The 27,121-nt window shown below is 48.6% G+C and overlaps 2 protein-coding genes across 2 annotated transcripts in view; one reads left to right on the forward strand and one right to left on the reverse strand.

The window, feature by feature from the left end:
* The window catches only part of LOC122396860, a 328,173-nt gene that overhangs the window by 150,027 nt on the left and 151,025 nt on the right, over positions 1–27,121 (reverse strand). The gene's annotated exons all lie outside the window — the stretch shown is intronic.
* On the forward strand, positions 25,171–26,051 carry LOC122405423. Its single transcript, XM_043410149.1, has 4 exons — positions 25,171–25,258; positions 25,359–25,409; positions 25,701–25,824; positions 25,896–26,051. Exons 1-4 carry the CDS (start codon positions 25,184–25,186, stop codon positions 25,943–25,945), a joined length of 300 nt encoding a protein of 99 aa, XP_043266084.1. The 5' UTR covers positions 25,171–25,183; the 3' UTR covers positions 25,946–26,051.

Raw genomic sequence — 27,121 nt, forward strand, 5'->3', positions numbered from 1 at the left:
ATAATCGGGTGCCGTGGTTCATACAATATCCGGAATATTGGAGTCTCCTTTCGAGGGAACGACGCTGAATCGTAATAAGTGGAGACTGGCTGGAAGAAGACCGATCCCGGGGTCAGAGGTCGTCCCGTCGATGGAAAAATTACGGGGATCGCTTCGCTTCGGCTGGTACCCCCCGTCCCCCCTTCCTCTGCCCGCGGAAATGGAAAACTTATTCGCCGGTGTTTCACGACCCGACGAACGCCCGAGATTACTCGCGTCTTCGTGTTTAGATTAAATTCCACAGCCACGCCGGCTTAGATAGCTTCCGGCTGATCTCGAGCGAGCATTCCGCCCCCCCCCCTCTCCGCCCCCCACTCACGGAACTACCACCGCGGAAATATTCACAATAACGGCCACGCGTGGACCGACAGATTTCTCACGGTATGCCTGGCATTCTCTTTTTTACTTTCGTCATTTTTCTACCGTTTCTTTCTTTCCAATCTTCCGCGTCCCCAAGTCTCCATTGTCTTTTCGTTGAAACTCAATCGCGAAAAGACGAACGCGTTCTTCTTGACCCTTTCCAGACTGCGGAAAGTGTCAATTATCAAACCGTGTCTTTGATTTTTCCCGCAAGCTCTGCCTTTGTGAATCTCGAGTTCCATCAAGCTCGTCTTAATCCCCGAGCGTCCGACGTATCTCCTCAAATTCATCGGGAACGTCTTTGCTAAAACTCTGTCGACCAACGCGTATGAAGTTGCAGATAGACTCGGCCCTTCCTCGAATCGAATTAACATCTCGAGCTATGTTTAGGCGAGCGCGATACTCGTACTCCAGCGCCGTACTTATCGCGTCTGGTCTGACGTATTTATGGGAACGCGGGATAGTAAGGTGGATAAGTGACCGAACAACGAAGAATTCCTTTTTCACCTGACATTCTGTGTACCAAGTAACGACAGAAGTAGCCGCGGACCGAGACAATATAAATTATTCCGAGCGACGGTTAAAACCGTCGGGTGTCCGACGGGGGTTAAATTACGTCGTTGGAAAAAACGACCAATTTATTATTAGCGGAATATCGTTCTTATTAACCTCCTCGGTGGCTGTTATTATCGTTCCTGACATCTGCAGTTTCTCTGTGTCTACTATTAATTATGTACCCTTCCAGGACAGGACTTAGTTACGATTTCGCGAATCAGGATTAGCTGCGCGAGGATTACCCCGTTCCCGTTTCTTCGACAATGCGAGCGTAATCTCTCTGGATAATATTCACCGCGAATAGACCACGAATCGGTGTCGTGTACAGCGTAAAAAAGAATTCGAAGAGACGTGTTCCAATTACTGTAATTTTCGAAGCAAAGTAAACTCTCGTCCGGATCTTGTAAAACTTAACCGAAGATCATAATCGAGACGAGTACAACCTGTTCCAGAGATCGATGCGACTATAAAATAGAAAGAAGGAACGTTACTCGATGTTAATTATATAGAAAACGTTACCGTAATTTATGTAGAAAGATAAACCTGTCCCACGATCTGTGAGCAGATTCGTAAAGTAAACTTTGCTTCGGGTGAAACTACGTTTCTACGTTTTAGCGGCGTCTTTCAATTCGTTGGCACGTTTTAAGTGCTTTTTTACTACGCGCAAAGCAGTAATAAAATACAAACAACTGAAGCGAAAAAAATGATAAAACTTTGTAACGGAGACAATTTTTTAGCGTCGACATACATTTCCCCGTGACTACGGTTTCGCATCGCGAAAATTAAAATACGAGATGCGAAAAAAGGACCGTGAAAAATTATACAAAAAAAACAAAACGGAGCGTTCAATTAACGGCGCAATCGAAACATTTTGCAGCGATATTTATTTTAATGGCAGCGAGTAGACTGCTCGGAGCACCGAAAGCGACCGCGAGTGATTATTAAAAAACGCGTACGAATTGATAAAAATCACCGAGATTGGAAAATGAAAGACAATGTGTCGAAAACAGGTGTTTGGAAAAAATTATTTTCCCTTCCGGGAATTGTGATTAAACTTGGAAGCGGAAATAGCTTTTAAATTGTTACTGTAATTATTCCGAATAAAGAACTGTGCTTGGCTGCTTTCTCCCTGAATTATACCGTAAGCCCAAACAGATTAAGAACCTCCTTCTAAAGTGAGCTTAACATTTTTCTCTGCTAAATTAATCAGCGGTGGGGGAAGCCTCCGTGCTGAATTAATTTCGCAATTTATTTTTGAATAATTTTACCTTCAGGAATGGGCACGAATTAAATAAGGAAGTACAGATTCTCCCATAATATCCTACAAATAAACTTTAGGGTTTCACAGTGGTTGTTTCGAGTCGTGTGGAATTCCATACTCTTCAAGTCCGATTTAATCTTTGGGTACTAGAAATTCTTCTTTATTAAAATTTCCCTTCATCGGTGGTCGTAGAATTTTTCCCCCAAAAGCGAAGTACAATAGTAAGGTAAAGCTTCTGTAAAACGTCGATACGAGCAGCACAAAAGAGACTAACGAACTTCCATTTCGCGGAGGTACTCGCATAATAAAGGGACGATTAACTTCCACATTTTCCGCGTGCTTGGCGCCAGATCGCACGTGATCCATCGCGAATTCACCCACCCACACAGCTGCTTGGCCGATGTAACGTCCGTGAGAGTTCTAGCGTCGAAATCGCGAGTAATTACGCGCGGTTCCGATCGGTCCTATTCCGTAGCGATCCGCGACGCGCGTTATTCCCCGTTAACGAGGCGCAGCAATTTGCGTATTTTTAATTAGTTATTATGTCGGCCCGGTAGACGAGGTCCGGCGTGCATTTCAAGTTTTGTTTGCAATTTACCACCCACCTCCCACCTCCCGAAACTCCCGTTTCGCAGGCGTGCACGCGTGCAGCTGCAACTGCGCTCGGTCGATCGCGTACGCTCCGCTCGGCCGTGCACGCTGGACAAGCGTTTGCCTACGATTATTATTGCGGCCGACGTTTTCATTTTCTCGCGTATTTCGGGGGAAAAATGAATCCTGGCCAACGTAATCCGCGGGAATCGACCAAATTTCCAAACACGAACGACTCGAAGACACGAGGGGAATGAAATACTGGAAAATTGGACTGTGTTCTTTTCGTTCGGATCGTCTTTCGATCCGCCACTTTTGGGAGTTTAAAATCATCGTCCCCCGTCGTCGATATCCATTGGACGCGGCTATTGGGATAAGCCTTGTTTGAAACGAGATAATTACTGTCAAATATTGAAATTAATCCGCGCAAATGGATTCACAATCGTACGCAAACGAATGGGGACAGCAACGTTACGATAATATTATTCTATAAATACTGAAATTGAAATCTGCTGCGCTAGATCGCGAGGATAGTCTTTAAAATGCTCTGTCTAGCGTGTATTTATGGAAATGTTCGATTTTCAAAATCGTTACTGTTCTTCCTCGCCTGTCTAGATCTATTCCCTTTAACATCTTATCTTATGTAGGAGGATGCGTGATAAAAATATTGTAAGGACGAGCAATAACCACGAATAAAACACACCAATATCATTACTGTATCTATTTACTTCTGTTACTAAATAACTTTTAGCAAAATTCAAACATCGCATGAATACACTTAAGAATGAATCTTTAGTCGCCATATATGCGTTAAAGCAGACGACATCCGTTTATTTACCCTGAAGAGAAGAGTCTGTTGGATCGGAGCAACTATCGAAAGCTATCCGGATAAATGAGACATGTACCTGGGAGATTCCTTGCCCTCTTGCTGTCCAGTCGCCATGTCGGTGTACCTGGGCACGGTTCAACTTCACTATATCCTCACAACACTCTCTCGATCTTCGGTGGCGAGCGTTCGGCGAACATCGATCACGCGCGCGAGGAATGCGATGAACCATCGAGCACGCGACCGGAGAACCCGAGGCGGATTTTCGGGAGCTTCTCCACGAGGAACATCGCGAGCAACGGCGACGAGGCTGACGCGTTAACGAGCTCGTAACAGCGCTCGAAACGATCGAAACGTTTTGTTCGAAACTCTCGTCGCGGAGGCTCGACACGTGCGACGAGGTGTGGATCGCGCGCGGCACGAACCAGCGATTTTCAACGATCGTAGCGATTTTCACCCGGGGAAAATTTCCCTTCGAAAGGGGGCTGGTGCCCTCGCGCACAGCTTCGTCGTTCCCCCGGTTAATTTCCCATCGGTCGGTTCGGTTCTTCCCACGTTCTCCAAACCGGAACCCGCCGAGTTCGTAAACGACCACTATCTCGACGCTAGTTTTCCGCTCGATTTCCTCGCGCCTCGTGCCATCTCGATCGAGCTCGCGCTCGTACACCTCACACGGATCACGGACGAATCTTTGTTACGAGAGTAGTTTTCTATATATTTTTTTTTTTTATTCTTCGATCGAGAGATCGAATCGAGCACCGCGATGGATCGTGAGCGTGAACGTGCGACGACGCGCGCTACATGGGAATGCACGGCTTCGAAAGGAGAGGAACATGCGAGTGTGACGGCGCACGCCGCGCTACTGACGACGCCTGGCGTCGCGCCACCACACTGCAAGCCGGCCCGAGACTCGGTGAACGAGCGCTCGCGCACGCGCCACGGTTTGTGGACACTTTTCCACGGAGAATCGGGAACCGTCCCAGCCGTGAAAACAATCGTGACGGATGTTTACTGCACTTTGTACCTGAGCATCGATGTAATTCGCGTCACTGGTGGGGGCAACGTCGTCCGTACCATGGGAAATTTTTCCAACAGAACTTATTTACAGGGGATCGTACTCGACAGAGTATTTTCAATATAAAAACGAAATATTATCCCATCCTACTCGTAATTTTAGTTTGAATTTCTCCTTACACACGCACCACTGGGTATAGATCGAACAATTGGAAAGGTGTATTTCATAATTTGACAATAACCATCCTTGCACCGAACGCGATGCATGTTTCGGAACATTGCGCCTGCTGAAAATATTGTACACGCGCACAGACATTGGCGCTGTCGGAATTTTTTGTTCAATATTTAAATATTTCATTTAATTCGTCGTGCTTTCGATGGATTCTATGTTCCCTGTACCGTTTGTTCCTATTCAGCTCCATATCATCGCCGTGTCTCACCGTTGGACACGTATTGCGAACACGATGTCCCGTATTGGGCTCCCTCCATACAATTTCCTTTCTTCCATCCCGATCAAATAAATGTATTTTAATTTCGCCGGAAAATATGACGGGGTCTCCAAAAATTCATGTCATGATTTCTGTACATTTTAGCGAACACCAAGCGTTTCTTTAATTTATTTTTAACCATTTTGAAACAGATTCATCCTCCACTTCTAAAAATTCACATTGAAACCAAGTTAATTAATCTCTACAATAATATTAAATGTCAAAGAATTCTCTGAGCGGAACGTCGGTCTTTTTGACGATCGAAGGACCTCCGTGCCTTGGCCGTTTTCGAGAAAGTCTCGAGCACTCGAGGGATCCCGTCTAAATAAAATTTCCCCCGTAATCTCTCTTACTAATTAGCCCGCGACTCGAGCGCGCTTCCCATCGGCCGAAGAAGGAACCGTGAAGCGTAAAAAAGTACGCGGGGCTATTTGCATGTATAACGACAGCCTGGACAGGAGGTTCGAGAGGGCGCGGAAAGGGAGGACCGAGAGCGTAGAGACAGCTGGTCGCGCCTCGAGCCTTCCGAGAGGAGACATCCGGTTCCGACGAGGCCGAAACTCGTCAAAATACACAAATCTCTCGCACGGCCCTCCCCCTGGCCGGGTAACGCGCTTCTCCCGTGGGACGACTCTTCGCTAACTGCGCCGGAGGGTTTTGCTCTCTTTCCGTCGTTCAGACAAATGCCCGGAATGGAAACGTTCCTTTCGATCAACATCAACTTCTTCGGAAAAATAACACGGGTAATTAGACCGGGATCCTTCTGTCCTCGGCTTCCTCCAGCTTTCAATTTAACTTCCACCCGCTTCCGATATTAAAGTACCGTTCCAAGAAATAATCCCAACGCAATTTTTACCCAAGACCGCGCTTAAATAGCATCCTTCGAAAACGCGAGATCGTTCGATACAACGTTTGTTTAAAGATCGAAGGGTGCTGCAAGCTCTTCAGCGTACAAAGAATCGTGGCGTCGGTTAACCCTCGATGGCGACCACCAAAATAGTTAAAAACGACAATGGTTTTCGAGCGGCACATCTGTTCCCCTCGCGGGAAGAGATCCTATCGCGGATACGGCATTCACGCGCGCGATTCGATTCGATTCCGAAAATCCGGTCGAGGGATCTCGTCCGGAAACAAAAGCGACACCTGCGTCGGGATTAACAAAAGATGCCTGTAATCGAGCGTCCCGGGGGATCGTTACGGGAGCGGAAAGCCTATCATTGTTCGCGCGACGAGCCAAGTGGCCTTTGGACGCCGCGAAACGTGTCCGTGCTTTTCTTCCCGCCGTTAACGACCACCTCTCGCGCGTTACGCGATAAAGCAGCGGGTGGGATCGCAGGGATCAATTCGACCGCGCGTCGTTCCTCGACTTTGACCCATTTCCGGTCCACGGCGGCGGCCGTGAAACGCGATTCGCGCGAAACCTGTACGTGTCTGCGCTCGCGACCCGACACGCGAGATTTATGCGCGATGCGTCCCGATGCACTACCCCGCGCGACTTCATCCTCGAATTTCGGTCCTCGAACGTTCGCTTGTCACGCCCGAAAGAGAAACGAGCTCGCCGGATATTTACGAGGACGCGGATTTCTCGTAATATCGATCGACCAACCGCGTAAAACTCCGATAACACCCCCCCTGAACCCGGCTCCCGTGAAATTGCGGGGGCGAAGAAATAACGATGGACTTCGACGATCAATCAGGGATAAAATAACCTTTCCGCGATTGAACACAGATATTAAAGTCACGCGGCTTTGGATCAAACTTTTTAAAGGTAGATTCTGCCACGTAATTGCCTCACGTCCGGAATATCGGGGGTGGATGACGTTATTCTGCCGATTCGAATTATTTATCAACCTGGTTCGAAACGGGACAAGCTTGCTCAAAGTTTCGAATCCTTAGAATGAGTCCACGATATCAAGGCACGTGTCATCCCATTATTAAGCGTCCCTATAGTTAGTCTATTGTTTCGTCTTAGCTTCCTACCGCCGGGGAATCTTCGCGGCATTGAGCCCTAATTAGCGGTACACAGAATAATAAAACCCACTTAGGAAAATTGATAAGCAATTTTGTTGAAGAAAAGTGTCTCTATGTTAGGAGATTACAATAGAAGAGAGCGTTTCTGTCGCTTCCAAAAGATACAGGAGACCTTTTCAGACTTATAAATTTCTAGACAACCTTCGTCCGCCATTCATCGTGATCTATCGGAAAAAGAACGCGGGAATAACCGTTTATATCCGTGCAACAAGTCAAAAAATCGCGCGGCTTCGGGGCGTTTGAATAGCGAAAGAGGCGTCGATTGGAAAATCCCATGGTAAACGGGGGCGCTGTCAATTAAAATCGGCTGGAACACGGTAGTCTGTTAATATATCCGGCGGCAGGTAACCTGTCACGGTTGTGTGGGTGCGGAGCGCGCGAGTTCGGACGGGATACAAATTCACGATGCGCCTTGCGCGCGTATGGAAATTAGACCTTTCATCGAGGATCGCGCGGATGCATCGATCGGGTTCCTACGAGGCCCCGTAGGACGCAGACGGGGGAATAATGTATACGATGGAATATCGACGCAGACGGGACAGCAACGGGATGGTACACACTGCCCCACTTTGCACGGCGCCGTGGAAAAATTAACTATTCATCCGTTCCTGCGGCCGGGCGCGATCGCCGAAATATTGAAGGACCAGCGGCAATTCGGGGGCCAACTCGATGCCGAATTGCTTCCTTCCGTGGGATTGCGTTGCGGCTCGAGGAACAGTGGGCGAACGGGGCCGAGGGGAACGGGGCGGGGAAACGACACACGGTACCAGCGAACGACTAGAAAATACACCGATGCACCGGAAGAGTTATCGCCGGTGATTAAAATGTGGCGAACCGAAATTGCCAGCGAGATCTTTGTACGAGCCGACCTGGCCAGCGCTTTTAATCGACTGCGGTGTTGTTCGCGAATCGTCGCCCGGACGCTGCACCAAACTCCCCTCATCCATCCCTTAATACGCGCCAATAATGGTGACACTTGCCCAGGAAACCGGACCTTTTTAATATTTCCAACTGGATCGCGTGTATTTTAAATAAAACAAATCTCCGCGAGAAATTCTCAGGTTACTAACTACGGTCGCTTTCTGCTCCTTCGATACACTTTCTACAAAGAACGCTAGTTAAACTTTGTGTCGAAATATTTAATCTCGAACAGTTTCCAGGAATTTTAAGAGTCGAAGTTTCCATTAATCTAACGTTAAAGCTCGTAGAAGCGTATCGGAATCCGCACAATGGCGCAAGATCGAATCATAGCGAAAAGGAAGAAACAGAAAGAAGACGGTCGGACAAATATTCCGTGAACCGAACGGCGCAGCAACCCGTGGACCCCATCCGGTCAATTAAGCTCCATTGTGTCCGCGGGACCGGAAGTGACATTGGCTGTTACGATTCATCCCGCGAACACGGAACGTAGACGGTCCGATAACTCGAAATATTCCTTCGCCGGCGTGCCCCCGGGTAACGCGCCGCTTTATTAATGACATTTTACCCGATGATTAATTGGCCGCGCGACGTCGAATAATCGAAGGGCAAATTCACCGCCAATTAACGCGAAGAATGGGGGATAATCGTGCCGCGGCGGTGCTCGATTTTAATACCCCTCGTCCCGTCCCCTTTCCCGTCGCGTTGCACTCCACGGTCTCATTAACGATAAAAATTTTTTTTCGCGCCGTTGACAGACGATCCCGATCGCTCGAACCGTTAAATCCCGCGGGGGAGGGTCCGAGGCGCAACCAAGTACGAAAGGTTCGTTGAGCATAATCACCAATCGGAGGGGAGTTTAACGCGATTTGACGATCCCCCGATCGCGACGGCGTAAAAACGGATACAGTGTCGCGTATCAGGGTACCGCCTACGTGACTCTCCAAGATTATCGCAGGGTGCGCGATTCCACCCTCTGTTTGGAAATCTTTCCGAAGCCTGCGTACTCGTCTACACCTCGATTCACCTAGTGCAAACGTATGTTCTCCGATAAATATCCTGTGCAAATAAACGAGTCGTTCGCTTCGTGTATTAAATAATAAGCTGTACACAACTTGATCCTGATACGATGTTCAGGCATAGGGGTAGCCATCCTGTGGTGAAGCACGAGAAGAAGAAACAGCTTCGACAAGGTTGACAAAACGTTTAAGAAGACTGTAGACGAGCAGACAGGGCGATCTTCAGGGAGGGAAGAAACGCACGTTTATAAATATTTACGTTCACCCAGTGACAATACCATTACCCCGTAGAAACACGCCATGTCACACACCCACGCCAGTGGAACAAATGAAAAGGGTTCAAAGACAAACGAGGTATACGAGTGGACCTTCCATCGCAAAAGTACCTTGCAATATTACAATTTGAAACATTAGTAATGAACTCCTGCAATAATTTTTCGTTTTTTCAAGTCGGTATTGCAGTCAGATTGTGTCACGAAGGTATATAAGGAGTAAAGTCAACTCGTATACCTCGTCTATGTTTCTAGAATCGTCTGGCACCATTAGCTGTGTACCAGACTGGCCCAGATCACATTTCGTCCTCGTAAAAGTGTTCCCGCAGAGGCCACTGGGGCCGGTGGTTGCCTCCGTTATTTTAAACCACCCTTCACTTGTTCTCGCGGGGAAAGAACCGCACCATTTTGATGCCCTGTTCGCCCATTCGGATTTCTAAATATACGCGCGAACTCACAGTTTGCGGCGCGGCAGCGTTTACGTACGTTCTTACAAACGGAACTATCAGCTTACGGAACACGCTGGAAAATCGGGAACGTTTCGTTTATGGGCCTGCGTTCGTCAAAACATTTTTATCTCTTTTTTGAGATAAAGCTGGCAAGTGGTAAATCTGCCGGCTGTACAGTCGCGAGTCGTTAAACAACGAACGGAGTTTTAAATATTCCATGATTGTATTAATCTCTTCGTTATATCATTTCCGTCCCGTAATTGCAATCCCCTTCGGTGGAACGCGTAATAAGCTACCTATGCAATTACACGGAGAAATGTAAAACCGATCGTGTACATTTTACAAGTTAAACGTTACATTAAATTGCAATTAAACCTGTACGCTGAAAAATTCGTTTGGCGAGCCGTGAAATGAATTCAACGCGTTCGATGTTTAACAGAAACGAAGCTTCTGAAACTCCCTCTGTTGAGAATCGCTGCTTCAAGTTGTACAGTTAAATAATAAAGAAAACTCGGTTTACAGGTCGAAACAGTTGTCTATAATTATCCGTGCGATGAAACGGGAATCTATGGCGACTGTCACGAGCGAGCAGCCTCGAGGATCATGGTCGAAAGATCATAGCAACGAGTTCTTCCAGCAGCTCGTAAAGCATCCCATTCGTACGCTGAGATTTCCATCGATCCGAATAGTCGCTGTGTCGTTGATTGCGCGAGCTCTCGAGAGCTTTCCGTTGCGTTGCGTCCGCTGCACTTTGCCCCGGCTGCGTTATCTCCGTGCACGGCCATAACCTGGCCAGAACGAGCCAGATAAGGGGAGGGAAGCGTAACTTCGTTTTTACGAGCGAAACTTCGGCCCCGCTGTCCGTGGAGGAGCAGAGTCGCGGCGATTATTTTCGTCACGAGCGGGCCAGCAGCTTTGCGAAAACATCCTGCGTTCGCGGAAGGCCCGCTACACTTTTCACCGGCCACTTTAAACACCGCCGACCCCCGACGATCTGCTGCTTCGTTCCGGATCGACTCGACGCGAGCCCTCCGTCCCCTCTAGGACCAACGACGAGCGTGTAATTATCTCGCGAGTCGGTTCGATTCGTCGAGCGGAAGGATTCCCCGCTCGGAGGAAACAGGAAGCGATCGAGTTTGCAACGGGGGGACGCTAGAATTCCTACGTTCTCGATTCAACGTGGGATACCTTTGCTCACGATGAAAACGATATATTTGAACGATAATGGAGAGGGCTGGAATTAAATTTTCGTAGAACAAATTCTCTTTTCGAGTGAAAGCAAATCTGATTCCGAGTCGAGGAATTATTTTTGACAAAGTCTTGTGTTGTAAAGTAGAGTGTACATGATCGAATAATTCTTCTTCGAGAAGATTGTGGCTTTCGTGTATTGGATTTCGAGACAATCGTTTGAAAATGGATGCGTTTCGTCACGACGGGGAATAATTCGAAGCAGCCTCAGACGGTCCGATCGATCCCGGTGGAAGGAGCGGAGAAACAAAAAAAGAGGATGGAGAAAGAAAAAGAAGAAACGGGCCGCGAACCCGGCTAATCCCGCGGGATAAGGCTCTCCCCATTGCATTAACATAGTCCCCGGGATGATCCCGCCTCGTTTGCAGGATACTCTGAAGAACGAGCTGATAAGGACCGAACGATCTCCGTGCCAAGGGCTGCGAACCGAAGCTCGATGCCAAAGAGGAGGGTAATTGTATTTGCATAGATTCGAGATCGGCTTCGCTTCGCGGATTAACGCGTCGTTTGACTGCAGTTAGTGATTAACAACAGTGTACCGTGGTGAAATACGACTGACCGGGAATTACGACGAACGGCAAGGCTGCACCCCTGAACCGGGGGAAGCAAAGAAATCCAAACGAAAAATAAATAAATCAAGGCTTCCTAAACTTCTCGACAACGATATCTTGCGGTGGATATTGCAAAAGCAGGAATTCACTTACGTAGGAAATAGATTAGCGTTTGGCTAGCTCGAGAAATTCTCAAGTGTCGCTTAGTTTTCTGGGTCACGCGTAGAACACGGATACCCGACGCCAGGTTTGGGAAATGGACGTGCCTCTCAGCGACGTTTAGGAATTTGTCTCTCAGCTACCAAATTGCTCGGGCAAAATAAGAGAAAAAGAAGTATAAATTGCGAGAGACGAACGAAGGATGAAGACGATGGAACTGACCGTAGTAAATAAACCAGTGGTCCCTGTTTGCCTATGTCCTAGAAGAACGTAACGAATAACTGCTCATGGGGGTAGGGGGTGTATCGTGCGTAATTTAACAACGATTCAGCGTTTTCGCAATAAGTAGCCACGGTCGAGAAGCGCTCCTCTCTTTCGGAGTCAGCATCGTGCCTCGACGGGCTTCGGAGGGATTTACTTTGTCGTGGAGAGGAGAAGAAGTCTCTTCTTGCAGCTTTTTCCTTTTTTTTTTTTATCTCTCCCCGTATCCTCGCGGCTCGGCGAGTGTGTCGAGCAAGAACTCAAGGAGGTACTTTCGCGACCGGGGATTCGGCAAGTTTATAAAATAGCAGGGCTCGCGAGGGCGGGCGGGAGCGGTTGCGAAACAGGGAAAGATTTCACGACCCTTAATCTGCCTCGGATCTCCCGGCGTTCCGTGCGCTGTCATTTCCTACTGGCACCCTATTGTCTTTGCGCTTATCTCCCCGAGAGATCGTCGACGAGAAAGTTACCGTCTACCACGAATCCCTGGACACGGTTTTCGCGCGAAAGAAACGTCGGGGAACGCGATTTTCCGCGTAACGTCGCCACTCGAGGATCCCAGGCCTCGAGAAAAAATGGACATTCACGAGAACCACGCGCGGAAGTAATTTCCATGACGAAGAGGAGTTTCCAGCGCAAAGTGGAGCGAAACAAGGGTCACTGAAGAGACGAGGGAGTGGCTTCGTTAGCACAGGCTCCCTCCTGTCCGTCTACAGGAGAGTCCTCGAGGAAAGCCTTTCTCGATGACGATCGAATTTCGCTGCGCGTAAGCTCTCGCCCGAGAAGTCGGGAAATCGATTCCATACCGTAGCAAATCTTTCCCTTGTCTCTTATTCTGGCAGCGATCTCGAGGAGACGCGAGCACTTCGTTACGTGGCCATCGTCAGCCTCCTGGGCACCCCCAAATTCCTCGCGAGGTCGACTCGAGCAAGTGGCTCGTGAAAAAAAATCTTGTTTCTTGTCACTGGACAAAGTTTACATCTTTTAATTCTTAAAACAAGCGTCTGCTTATTTTCTACCCCTTGCTCGGTCATAAGTACAAGACGAGAGATAATTCAGAGCTCAAAGCTCGGAAACGAATCTTTCCGGTTATTGGAATGCAATTACCAATACGAGTACCTTCTAAGTAAACAAGAAATCAGTTATTATCCTTCTGGTTACCAAAGAATCGACTCCAATTTAGCCTGTAGATAGGCTCGTAATTGCGACTGTTATATGACAATTGCGTTTAAACCTCGTGGCTCTTCTAGACAATTACTGCGGCTCTTCTATACTTATTCGAACGAGTCCCCAACCTAATGGAATATGATAATTCGATAAATTATACGAACCGAGATGTCAAACGTCGCTCAAGCTCGGGTCGCGGCAAGAGCAGGGTTAAAGATCGAGCACAGGGGTAGTAGAATCATCGCCCGAGAACCTACGGATTTCAAATTCAGCCACCTCCAGTCGTTTATGGTAATACGGACGTCTGTTCTGGAACTTGGAGGCGTTCGCGTCCCTCGGCGTGAATTTTTCACAAAGTTTTCCACCCCCTTCTCCACTGGACGTTCGATTGAATCGAACCGCGCGGCGGGATTAGCAAAAATTAATTAAGAAAAGAGCGGCACGAGTCAATTCTCGAAGAGGTCGAGCGGGGGTTCTCGCAGCCACTCTCGGTTATTTCGGTGCAAAGTAGTCGCGGAGATTTATCGACGAGGCGCCCTCCTCGCCCTTCGCCCCCTCCCGATCCCTTGATTTACAGCCGATAATTAAACCACCGTAAACTGGGGCGCGTTGGTAGGGTGGTACGTACGGTCTAGCTTCGCTCACCGTTCCCGCGAGTCCCCAAAAACTTTGTTTTCGCGCTGGAGTCGGCCGTGACCGGAAACTTTCCGCCATAAGTCAACGGGGGGGCCTAACGTTTACGCGGAGTTATCGGAGCCGAGAGTATTGTGCCGCGACGAGGATCGGCGGCCGCGTGAAATACGCGAGTTTAAGGACACCGGGCGATACAACGCAGGCTGTTTGCTCGTAAAAGCGCAGTAAAAAAATAATTTATCGAACGGTACCGTCCATCGAACGGGACACACGTTGGCGTTTCCAACCCTCACCGAGGTCGACTCGTACGTGCGGGCACGAGACACGTTGCAGCCGGAATAAAACGAACTTGGCTGTGAAATATAACGCCGTGGCGGCCGAGCGTCGGCAACGAATACGCTAAGAGGACCATCAATTTTTCAATGGAATTCCGCGCGACGAGCCCCCTGGCCCCGTCCAAAAGCCCAACGCGAATTAAGGAGCAGTTCCTTTTTTCCGACCCGGGGAAATATATTGCAAATAAGATTACTGGAAACTGTGGGTCTGCGCGCGAGCCCATTCCAGCGACAAAGTCACCCTTCGAAAAATACGTCCCCGAGACAATCCGTAGGAAATAGCGAAAATTCCGTCGCACCGCCACCCTCCTACGGGCTGCATCCAGGACGCTTTCGCGTTAACCGAGACCCATTACATTACCCACTTAGCCCCTCGCTGCTACCGATTCCTCTTTCCGCTTTAGTTTTATTTCTACCATTCTGGCCGACCGAGCTCGCCAGTTACCGAAAATGCTGTGCTAACTGTTCCGTGTACCGTCCTACCGCAGAACGACAGTAAACCGTCCGAAACGCCGGTGGTAAATCAATCGCGAGCGTGCGAACACGTTCGTATGAAACAAACAGACGCGTTGTTTAGAAATGAAACACGAAACCTAACCACCACACGCGTTTCGACGATATTTAAAAACTGTTGGAAGAGAAAACGAAGCTCGAGGGACACTGAGTCACCGACGATTCGGTGTAAATGCGCGAGCAGGCGTAATTGGCGATCGAACCTGTTTTACTTGACGGTAGATTAACGGAGTCGATCTCGCGTCGATCCCTCGAGCAAAGTCAATTGCTCCTTGAAACAAGTTTTGTTGAATGTTGCACGTCGCCGCGTGGTTTACAGTTATTGGATGGACCCAGATCTCTGCTGGATTTTTGCTTTGTTTATTCGACAGCCATCGCCAGTGTCGAAATACCCCGACATCGTGCACGAGAAACTCGATATCCCGACGTTTGCTACCTTGCATTCAGCCAGGAGGTGACCATTTCGGACACTGGCAGTGAAAGTGCGCGTTATTGGAGCTGGAAGCAACCTATAACCGAGCCAAATAAAATGCTTTCGATCCTGAGAATATTTACTTTTCCAAGATTACCTATTATTTTAAGTTCAGAATGATTTACGACAATTTGCAGAGAAGTCAATTGTGGATGAAATAGAAAAGCGTGAATTAGAATCAGAACAGCGCGCGTACGTATATCGGAACGAAGAATCCGACGATAAATAACGCCGGAGGCGCGCAGTGCACGCGTCACAGTTTATTCCACGCGATTTCGCTCTAAACGCGACTAATTGTTGCACAAGCGTTAATTACAGTGTAAATGATAAAAGGGTGGCCCTCGTTCGGCCGGTCGGGATTCGCGTGGTCGCAATAATCGTAGAAACACGGCGAAAATTAAATGCCCGTAACTCCGGTCACGAAATGCAAAACGTTACATTGATTTCGCTAACATCGCGGAACGGACACGCGTTTGATCTTACGACGATCAACCGTTGCAAACGTTGGGTTTATTACGTATTTATAATTAGCTTCGTCTTGAGCCGCGTCTAAATGCACCCTCGGACACCTAGAGATGCGGGAATATTGATCCCTTCGCACGGATATGCAACGGTGCTAATCAATACTGGCAACGCTCAGATTTCGTCGAAAGACGATCCTGCACGTTTGTTAGGTTCGATTTAAATTACGTAGCGATCGACAGTAAATTCCGAGAGTCTCGACACGCGACGAAGTTCGCGCCACGCAAGCGTTAATTGAGTTTTAATCGAGGCTCGACCTTGGAATCCTGTTTCTTAGCAGCTGTCACGGAAGAATCTAATCCCCGGAGCCATCGAGGGGGGTTAAAAGAGGCAAAAACGTCGAGCTGCCTATCCCGTCGAGTCGGTAATTAGCTAATGGAAACTCCTGATGGCCACGGGTTGGGGGTGGTGACTAGGAACGAGAGGAGACAGAGGACCGGGGGGTACGGGGATGGAGTAATGGCGGGAAATTCAAATGTATCGCTCGAATTATCCGCTCCTCGAGGGTACGGAGGTTGAGGTGGGCGAGAGGAGGATACGACGCACCCTCCGCTCGTAACTCACCCCTGTTTTTGTCCGATACAACTAGACTTTTACCGCGAATTTCGTCCTGCGAAGGAGCACTTTTCCCACTCCGCTCCTTACTTTTCCCGTTAAAACCTTTCATCCCTTAAGTGGTGTCGCTCTTTCGAATCCAAACGGAAATAGAGGAGAAAGGAGAGCCGACGATCGGGGCGGGGGGGGGCCGAAGTCGCGATCGAAGACCGAGCTTTGGCGTTTCTAATCGAGGATAAGCGAAAGGGCGGCCCTCGTAAATCTCACGCGACCCGCTTCCAACCCTGCGTCCCTATCGCATATCTATGAGTCGTTTTTATTAATTGTCCGGCAGCGAGCGCGCCCACCTCGAGGAACGAGGACTGGAAATTCGATCTTAATCGCGGTATCGGGACTCGCGAACGATGCACGAACGCACAATACGCACGACAGTTTGTAAATCTCCCTTCCTTTATCGCGACCCCCCTTCGAGAAGCTAAGAAAAATCGTCCATCAGATATCGGCCGTTCCGCTCCGAGAAAAAACGAAATCCCACCGTTCCGGGTCGATCGATCGGTTCCAAGGAGAGTTCTCGAGAGATAGGAATCGAATCCACCGATTACAATGCTTAATTAACGAAACAGAACGAGGGAAAATAGAATAACCACCGGCAGTCTCGAATACCGCGCTTGACTCTAAACTCTACCACTTTAAACTCTAGCTAGACTCTCTTAACTACCGCTCTCTGCCTCTATGGCTCTCTCGCGATGCTCCTAAACTCTGATTGTTCGAAACTTTGGACGCTCGCAGAAACCTACGTCACGCATGCTTTCGGTTGTCCAGTTATTCATAGAGATACCATAGAGATGTGAGGAAAATGTGTAGAAATCGTGACAGGGGATGAAAAGGACTCTTTCAGCGTCTCGATGAAGTAATACAATTCGCGGTAGACAACAGGGGGAAGTAACAAAAGAGACGAAAATCGTCCGAGAGCAACTTGTTGACAAGAACCGAACGATCTCCTCGATCGTCTGCGGAATCCTTTCATTAATCTTCGGCCACCCTTGCCAAATCACCGGGCTCGCTAATTCCCATAATTCAGTTAGACGCTCTCCTCTGGTTCTACCCCCGGTCCGTGGGCGGCGATAGAAACCGAGTCAACGAGAACTTATTTACGGACCGCGTTGGAAAATTAAGACGGATAACTCTCTGTCCCCGCGTGTCTGTCGCACGATACGAGCCTACGGGATATTTACCCTCGAGTGGCACGCGTAACCGTCAAAGCACGACCAACCCCCGCCCCCTCGGAGAACGAGACTCTCGACCCCCATGTTTCATCCGGCCTGTCCTCCGACCAAAGCTACCCCTCGGTTCGAGAACGCGGAAACGTTTTATAATTCCCTTACGGGCGACGCCCGCGTCCCGCGATATTACGCGGCCTCGTAAAATCTCGCGGACTCGCTACGTTTCGCGTCCCATATTTCACGAAGGGAACGGCCGCGTTCGAGTTCGAAGGCACAATAAACGCGCGACGCTGACGGCCGGTGATAAATATTAGTTTAGGAATAATTGAACGATATGTTTCAACGGTGGATCGCATCGTGACAGTGACACGAACGGCCAGGGGCGCACAAAAACCGCCAACGCTCACCACCGATCGATGTATTCGGTGAAATACTTTTACTCGACCGATTCCTTTGTCTCGGAATTTATGAATCGATAGGAATCGTAGTTGGGAAAGGGTGAACAGTCCCTCCAGGTATCCCCACCAGTTTTTTGGTACCGATGGAACTCTATAATCCTAGAAAGTCGAACATAATTAATTTACTCTTGGAAGGGTTGATTACAAAAATTGAACTCCGACGACGAGCCAACGAAGCAACACTTAAAATCGTAAGGCACGCGAGACTAATCAAACATTGACATCGATTCCCATAAATTATTCATCGCGCGAAGTCCCCGTAAGATCGAAAACAGCTTCGGGGAGGTAGACAGAACTCAGCCAGCATTGAAACGTATTGCGCGTATTCCTGTCGCGAGCGCAATCACCAAAAGCGCTCATCCATTCGCTTAATTAAGCGCTTATTATTAATTAACCGTGGCCGGCGCAACGGGCGCCGGAAGCGTATAAAACGTCAAGGTGTCGCGGACATTAATTATATTCGAACATTTTCCGTCGATTCCGCGCTGCCTGCAAGCGCCAATTTCACAACGCGAACAATGCGTCCGGCGCCTCTTTGGCTTTATTAAATAATTACCAATTATTACACTGTAAAGCCGATGCCCCGCCATTGTCATCGGACGGGCAACGTTTCATTCTACTAATAAATAACTAAGAAGACCCGACGTATTACAATTTATTCCCCGAGCCGCTGAACAATGTTTTTAAATCATAGTTTAAATCTGATCTGAGCTGATGTTGCGGAATATAAATGATAGCGTCTGTTATTTGCGCCGAAGTAACGTGAAAGTTTATGCATCGTTACCCGATCGACGGATCTACATTTTTCATCGTAACCGCATTACGCCGATACAGCAATTTAATTCTCAGCGTTGCACCGTCGAAGTCGCGGAAACTTTGAAACAAAAACAAAGCGGCGCATAATAATTCATACTTTAACCAACAAATGGCGCCGCGGCGAACATCGAACAGCCGTTAGTTTCTATACGGTGCTCTAACGCGTTCATTGTGTCCCCGTCAGCCGTTACGACTTCGTCATGAAGCAACGAATAATCGTCGCGCTTTTCATTTACATTTTTTTTCGCCCGTTGTCGTTCGAACCTCCCCTCCCCCGCGCGACGATATTTGATATCTCGGATAAATTTCACCGGTGAACGTAGGCAGAAACTTAATCCAATCGGTGCGCGCAACGAGCGACGCCCGGGCACGATAAAACGTCGAGAAATATCCTCTCGTCCGACGCTGTCCGTTTAGTTAAGTCCTCGTAATCCTCCGCGTTCCCCCGCGTCTTTCCTTTTCCCTGCGTCTCGCTTATCACCCTCTTTTCTCGTCTTCCTGCTCCCTGTTCCCGGTTCCCGGCGCCCCCCTCAAATAAATCGTCGCGGTCAGAAGCTCCAGGCGGATTAATACGTGGCCCAATTAAGGAGGAAACCATCGCGGCGTGTCGTTCGCTTATAGGTCAAGACGGACCCCTCTGGGCAAGAAAAAATGACGAGGAGTAAACCCAACGATACGCCCCCACAACCTAACGGAACGTGAAAAGAAAAGCTTCCGTATCGCTTAATGTTTTGACGAGTCTGACCAATATGGGTCGTAACTCCTTTCATTTGTACATTATAATTTCAAAGCATCTCTGTTAGCGTAAACTCTTCACTCGTTCGTACGCGTCTTACACTCGAGATTAATTTCAACCCTTGAGTGGATTATTGGAACCGCTGCGTTAATTTTTACGAAATCCACCCCCTCGAGTAGGAATCGTTTCCACGAGCGAGGGACGGGGTTAGTTCTCGAAGCAGCGGAAACCTTACGGGGATTTCCGCGGCCGTGAGAAGAAGCCTGAAAGCTATACGACTGCGGATGTATTTCGTCGACTCGGCTTAACGGCTCCCTCTCACCTTTTCCCGCGCGCGTAGTCGTCTAAAGCGGAAATCCAGAGCGTTACGTCGACCAGATTCCCCGAGTGGAGTATCGTGTACGAGCGTCTCTCGTCTCCGCGCGCGTTAAACGTCGTCGAGTTTCGAAGAACCCGCGAGAATCGCGGGCTTAGGTTTCGCGGGATCGCGAATCAACGCGAATAACCGATCCCCCGCCTTTTATTTTCGCCGCCTTCGCCTTCTCCTCTGGCATTCATCGCGGCTTTACAAGTTTTCCGCAAAGTTGGGATTGCCAACGTCTCGGTATCGAGAAACGCGCTCCTCTCCGGCGAAACTTCCCCGGGGCGGTTCTATCCGCTGCTTATCGCATGGTTTTGCTTTTAAATCGCGCCTACCCCGCTTTCCTTTTCGCGTGATATTTTCTCCGTGGACCGTGGTCGATTATCAACACCGTCGATCCCCGAAATTTCGTTGAAACTGCGTCCATTCCGGCGATTGCCTCGTCCGTTGTTGTTTATTTGTTTCGTATCGTTAACCGGAAACGTTTCGCGAGAAATCGACAAACAAAAGGAAGCGGGGGGCGAGCAATTACGCGAGCATCGGTGCATCGCGGATATTACGCAGCCGGCGGCATCGCAACGAAGATCTAAAAAAATACGGGGATACCAGAATCGGGCCATAAATCCACGAAGAGCGTAACACGGCCGTACACGGCCTAGATACCCTTGCAGATTAAGTCACGAGCGCCACGGCGCACCGGCTATGGCGTTCACCGTATATTTATGGTGCCTTCGAGTGCTCCGCCGTGGCCCGCGGTACGTTGTGCACGTGATCTACGGGAATTCGCGACGATGACAACGGCGCCGTGTACCCCGTTCAACGTTTTGACGGTCACGAAACCGAAAGTCGAGCCACTTTGTGCCGATGAAACTCGCGTTCCCTGCACCTGGCCTAACTTGACGCTACAACGCGATCAATTTTTATCAAAGCAGAGTCGCACCGATTCGAAATACCGATTTCATCTCGCGATTCAACGAACCGATAGTTTTGCGCGCGTTCAAAGGCGTCGAGGATTTACGGGGATTTAAACCCTGGCGCCGTTTAAGGGAACTAGAAGTATCCTGGCGCGTCTCTGCAGACCGGTGGAACAAATGGACAGGATTCAATGCCATGGCGCCGACGAACGCTTTCGTTCGGGCCCTCTCATTGCTCCCCGGAGACGTCGCGAGGGACGCTTGTCGAAATTAGTCTATATCTGGCCGAACGAGAGGGTGGCGGCGGCTTGTTTTCGGAAACCAACGTCGATGGAGGAAGACGTATGTACTTCGATTAGTATCCTCGAGGCGAAAGAAGCGCCCTGTCAACAACCCCCCGCGTCGAACATCGTTGGTCCCGTAGTATTCGATGCTGTAAATCTTGCAACTTCGCGTTCTCCGTGTCCTGGAAGCCGATATTGCAGCGCGGATTTATAGAAAGGGTTTACTGTCAGGTTTTGTGACCCACGAACGGCTGACTTCGATGCAACGAAAGCATCGTTTCTTTCCTAGCGTGATTTCGTCACGGTTTCGTACACGTATGATGTATCATAAACCAGCACCGCTTACTTTGCGATCGTAACTGACTGTAAGATGGCCTGCACGTGCCCTGTTTCGCATATTCTGGACCACCCTTTAAAATTTGTGCCTTGGATCGAGACTATGCCGTAAAAATGAGTAATAAATAACAAATGTTACGGGCGAAAATTTAGAGTACTGCGTCAGAAAGGGTACAATTTGTCGGTCTAGTCTTTGGCGATCTTATATTAACCCTTGAGTGGAAAATTGTTTTCCATTTACCAATTTGATAGAAAAGAACGTTAAGTGGATGAGTCCACTCGAGGGTTAAAGTGTTTGACGGTTTCGTCTCCCTAAAAAGTGGAAAAATGAACGTTCGATCGTCTTTCGAGGAACTTCGATTCCACCACGGACAATTAACACCGATGTTATCCGCGTCATTTGTTTTCACGCTGTTGCGAAACAAGTTTGCCGACCTGTTGAAAACGGCGCAAAAAAGAGGAATACGTAACGGTGCTCGAGGATCGCGTTGATCAACCGGAAAGACGACGTTACCGTGCACGCTCGAAGCGAGAGGAGGGGGAGGAGGAAGGGAAAAAAAGTTTAATGGTATCAATTACCCGGTCGGCCGCCAGGAATCCGGAAAAGCCCCGGGCCCCCGGGGCAGCGTTAATCGATTTAATAACGTAATAGACGTTAAAGACAATTACCGCGTTCTTTTTAATACAATGTATCGATAAATCGTAAGTCAAGACGACGGGCGGCTGTTAAAGCGAGGAGATATCGCACGTAGATGGGAGGCGCGCACGAGGCCACGCCGCTCCAAACGTGATGAGGGAATCCTATCGACCACACCACCCAATCTCCGTCCCGCATTAGTTTCATCGTTAACGATGTGCCTCGAACGTATCCTCGTGGCCTATGTACGCGGTTTAATCGTTACGTAAGTACATCATGAAATGCTGGTCGCTATCTCTTTGACTGGGGAGATAATCGTCCCAATTAAGCTGCTTTCCCACGATTCGAATCGTGCCGGCTCGCACACGCTTCCCAACGAAATCAATATCAATAATAGTCTCTCTTTCCTCCCCCTCCCTTCTCGCCCCCCCCCCCCTCGCCCCTCGAACCGCTCTCTACCCTTTTCGCCGCGTATCGATATTAAATAATTTCGTGCCTTCCGCCGCTCGTAATCAGTCTGTGAAATTTTAACTTATAATCCCAGGCGAACCGGATTACCTCGAGAATCGATATTGCGAACCGCTATTTGATTCGGTCGGTCGTTGAATGGACACCGCAGCGAATAAAGTTCGCGTCACGCGCGAAATATTATATTAATACCGACGCCGACGCCGCGCTCGCGTACCGGCGACGAATTTCCTTTTCGAGGGGGCGACGCTTCCGAAACTGTTGGAGACCGACCGTACGCGTTTCGGTAAATTTACATTCACGTCGATCGACGAGAACGGAACGGAACAACGAGCCGAAATCGTCGTTTGCCCAAACTCGGTGCTGCTTTTTTTTTCGTCGAATTATAAAAACGAGAAAGAACGCGGGGCACAGTCACGCTCTAAATATAAGCGACCGACGATCTCGAATTCGACGCCTTCCCGACCATTTATTCTCCGCGGCTACGAGGTGTATATCGCCAAGCGTCGTTTGACCTGTTCCGTGGACCGTTTCCACGAGACGTGTTCCTTTTCTTCGCGGGATTAGCGCGCCTCCGCGCGTGTTTGTCCAAGTCTCTCGTCGACCTTACGACGCTTTTAGATTCGCGCGCCACCGCAGTGGAATTGTGTCTAATCGCGTTTCTGCTTGTTGCTTTAAATACTGGCCCTCCGGGCTCCGTTCCGCTTCAAAGGGCAACCCACTCCTCTCGCGCAACGTCTGCCTCGATGACAACCGAAACGCACGGTTCTGTCGAAATACAATTTTTCCCCTCCCCCGCGCCGAAGGATCAAATAAACCGAGGCGCATCGAGTTGTAAACCACGCTCGACACTGTTTCGAACGAGTGGAAGCAAATATACAAACGCTCGTCAAACTCGTGACACTCCAAGTGTGTTTCATCATAAGGACAATTTCTCTTCTCTTTTTGGTAAACAATTCGTGCAGAGATCCATAGTCGTGGGTGGAAATTAATATCTCTGAATTATTCGAAGAGACAACGCATCGCGGATAGTCGTCTCTGCGAAGTTCGCGGGTCGCGCCCGCGGTGGCGAACTTCTCTGTTTGCCAAGCTAATGACTGGTTTCCAGGGTGTTCGGTAATCAAGCGAACAAAGGACCTCCGGTCGAGTGTCCGTCGAAGGACCGCTAGTTTCGAGTCCTCCGGAACTTGGACGTCTACGCAAACGGTCGACGGTCGCGCGGTTTCAACCGGTGTCCCCTCCAGAATGGACCATCCAGTTTCCCAATACCGGGACTATTACTATTACTATTACGTACCCGCTAAAATGCCGCGAAACGCCTCTCGTGCATAATTAATTTCGCGCAGGAGACATCCGGCTGTTAAGCGTGACGCGAAACGCGCGCCCCGGCCCACGTAATACAACCGAGCAATTTTTATATTCCACTGAAATACGGCGGACGATATGAAAATGGGGAGACGAGACGGGACCTTTTAGGGAAGCAGCCGTTTCCCGGAGGCGTAAAAAGAAAAACGACCGTTTAACGATTTTCTGATCCACGCCGACTCGAACCGGAGCCTCTTTCTCGCCGGACAACCGCTTTAACGAGTCAACCTTCCCGTTAAAATACTCGAAAATGCCACCCCCTGATGGTAGACGAATAAAATTTTGCTGGGAAAAGGTCTATCAGCGAGCGTTTCGTGCTAGAAATTCTACGAAGCCCTCCGTTTTAGTGTTGATTTTTGACGAGTCAAACTCGAGTAACGATCCCGAAGCAAACGTCTAACAAACGCTGAAATTATATTTTCCAAATTTAGCAACTCATTTAGTTGATGGAGTTTTAACTATCCAATTCCAAGTTACTGGAGCAGTTTCCACCGCGAACGACATCCTTGGCCGACTTGAGGCATTACCAATTTTTTTAATACCTCGTCGCGTTCGCCTTTTAATCGCCGCGAGGGCCATTAGGCGAGCTTAAAAATGACATTAGGTACCCGATGCTACGCTCGAAGATCTTTTTAATTAAGTGCGTGGCGTTATCGGTGCACCTGCAACGAGCACGCTGGCTAATGGATGCACGATAATTAACGCCTTTAACTACGGAAACGTATGGACGGCGAGAAAAAAACACAGCGTTGGACAACTCTTGCCTTCCGTTTCCAGTTCCTCCGGAACGAATTGTAAATTGCAACGAGAGATAAACTACCGTCCGTCGTAACATTATGGGATCCGAAAATGATCGTTCGGTGGATTTTGTAGCGCTAGTCGCCGTATTGGATTTGATCCCATCACCACTGACAACAGCTCGTAAACCGTGGTACGCGATTGCTGGTCGTCGCAGTCCACGAGACGTTTTACAGGCCAATTCTATGTTTCCAATTTAGATAAAGACTGCACGCGAAAATGAACTGACCGAGACCGGCTCGCCCGACAGCGGTTTACGATATCTGGTATCTTCCTTCCACCGTCGTGTTTCGAACTCATTTCCCTTAAAAAAAAAACAAAAAAAGTCCGGTTGGACGCGCGGAGATTCCCGCCGACCACTCGTTAACGAACGCCATTAAAGCGTAACGCGACGAAGAAGTCCGGCCTAATCAACGACACGATCGGGAGTTGTATTTTTCTAACGCTAATGAATATAGGTTTACGATAAAGATAACGTCGCGTTTCCCTCGTATAAAAACCGGGGACTGCTAGGGTTCGCGAGTGTCCGACCGAGGATAGCTTCGAAGATGAGTCGACTGTTTCTCGTTCTGCTGTTTGTGTGCGCCGTTTCGGCCACCAGGTGCATCATCAAGGACGACAAGGTACAGAAATACGAGCTTGCCTTACCCCACAAACGCATTGTTCAATCGTTCCTGGTAAATCGCGATCGCGTTCTAATCGTCCTTGGTCCTTCGTCCGCAGGACGAACCAGAGTATCACGTCATCCGATTAGACGATCCCAGTGGAGAGTCGGTGAGTACAAACTTTGGGTTAAAACACACCGCAAACGACCTTTAGAGTCCGTAAAAATTTGTTAATTTACCGTACAATTACGAGTCTGACTTGTTACAAGTTCGTACTACTTACTCTCGAGTCTTATCTATTAAAGTCAAGTCATACAACGAGGGTTTAATAGACTCTGAACTTGCAAGTCTTCGTATCCAAGCTTTTGATAACAAGATTAAATGGGGGAGGAGTTTACTGTAAATAATTATGCGAGATCGAGCCGAATTCGCGACGAATAATTTCCCCCCGAAACGCCAGGACGAAACGGAAGTCGTCACCTTGAACATCCCGGACAGCAGACGCAAACGGGAAGCGGATAAGACCTGCAAAAAGGACGCCGACTGCCCCGTGGGACACGTCTGCATCCAGTATCTGGGATGCAGTGAGTATCGTAAAATCTTTTATTCCGAAACGACAACCGTGTTCTATGCAAAGTCTGTTTTTCGTTTGCAGTTAAAGGGCACCGAAAGAATCATGGCTCGCGAAAACTTCCCATCCCGTGAGCCCGTGGGCGATGCTTCCAGACACGGTCAAGGAGAAATAACTGCTTTACGAGACCTAGATAGTAAAAACCTGTACACTATGCACTGTTCTCAACAATAAAACAACTGGCATCCGTACGCTTCTGCATCGAATATCTTATTCAAACTCGTACGTGTACACAGAGTCTGTGTATCTTACGTGTATTTACCTTAGTGTCTAATAATTTTTAAGTTGCCTCTGCTATGGACGCGATAACTTAAATTACCCGCGTTTATTCTTCCGCTAACGTCTCGGTGATAAGGTTGAGAGAATTCGAGGATCGTTTAATAATAAGTTCGACGTCGATACGGAAACGCCGCGGGGGGTTGGAGGGCCAGGACTTTCGGGAGAGACAAAAGGCATCGCGGTGGGACAGATGGTGCGATCGAGAGTCGTTAACGCCGAGAAACAGAAGAAAACGAACGAGGAGCGCGAAGAACCGGGAGTTTAGTCATCGTAAATTTATCGGGAACAACTGCTTGGCAGAAGTCCCCGGCACCGTCTTAACCGCAATCCCGTGGCACCCAGGACGGGGCTCATAGATTTACAGTTAAAATCAATTAGCCTCTAATTGGCTTCGAAAGGTTTATCGCGGGTATCGTTTTATTGGGCGACGGCTGCCCGAGGAGGCGGCCAACCTCTCAAGTAAGATTGATCGCAACCCCACGAATTATTCGATATTTTTAATACCGATCGGTGGGAAGGTCCTCCTGCATTTTATATTGCGTTTTAAACAATCGCGATTTACCTATATTTGCATCCATTAGCTTTGCTTTATCATCTTCGTCGATTTACCGTATTCTTTGTAGATGTAATTCTGAATGATAAAAATGGGGTTATTCTCATTTTGGGAAAATGGCTTCAACGTTACTGTTTTTAATACAATAATAATACCCGTTCGATTAATTCATTTCCAATCTTCAGTTGCTATAAAAATGGTATGGATTGTCTTCTGACAATTTTGTCCAAAAATAGAAGGTTTCAACCCTCGTTCGAGGTTTTAATTTTATGTATTTGGAGATTCTATATGTATCTATATAAAGATACTCGTGCGCTGTAGAGTGAAACTTCTCTGGAATGAACTCGAACTGCGAAATAACACGAGAACGCACTGGATACGTGCACCCCCTTATCGGTTCGAGAAAATTCCAGCAGTA

Source organism: Colletes gigas, unplaced genomic scaffold (genome assembly GCF_013123115.1).
Source record: "Colletes gigas isolate AHSC1104 unplaced genomic scaffold, ASM1312311v1 Colletes_gigas_Sc00001, whole genome shotgun sequence".
NCBI lineage: Eukaryota > Metazoa > Arthropoda > Insecta > Hymenoptera > Colletidae > Colletes > Colletes gigas.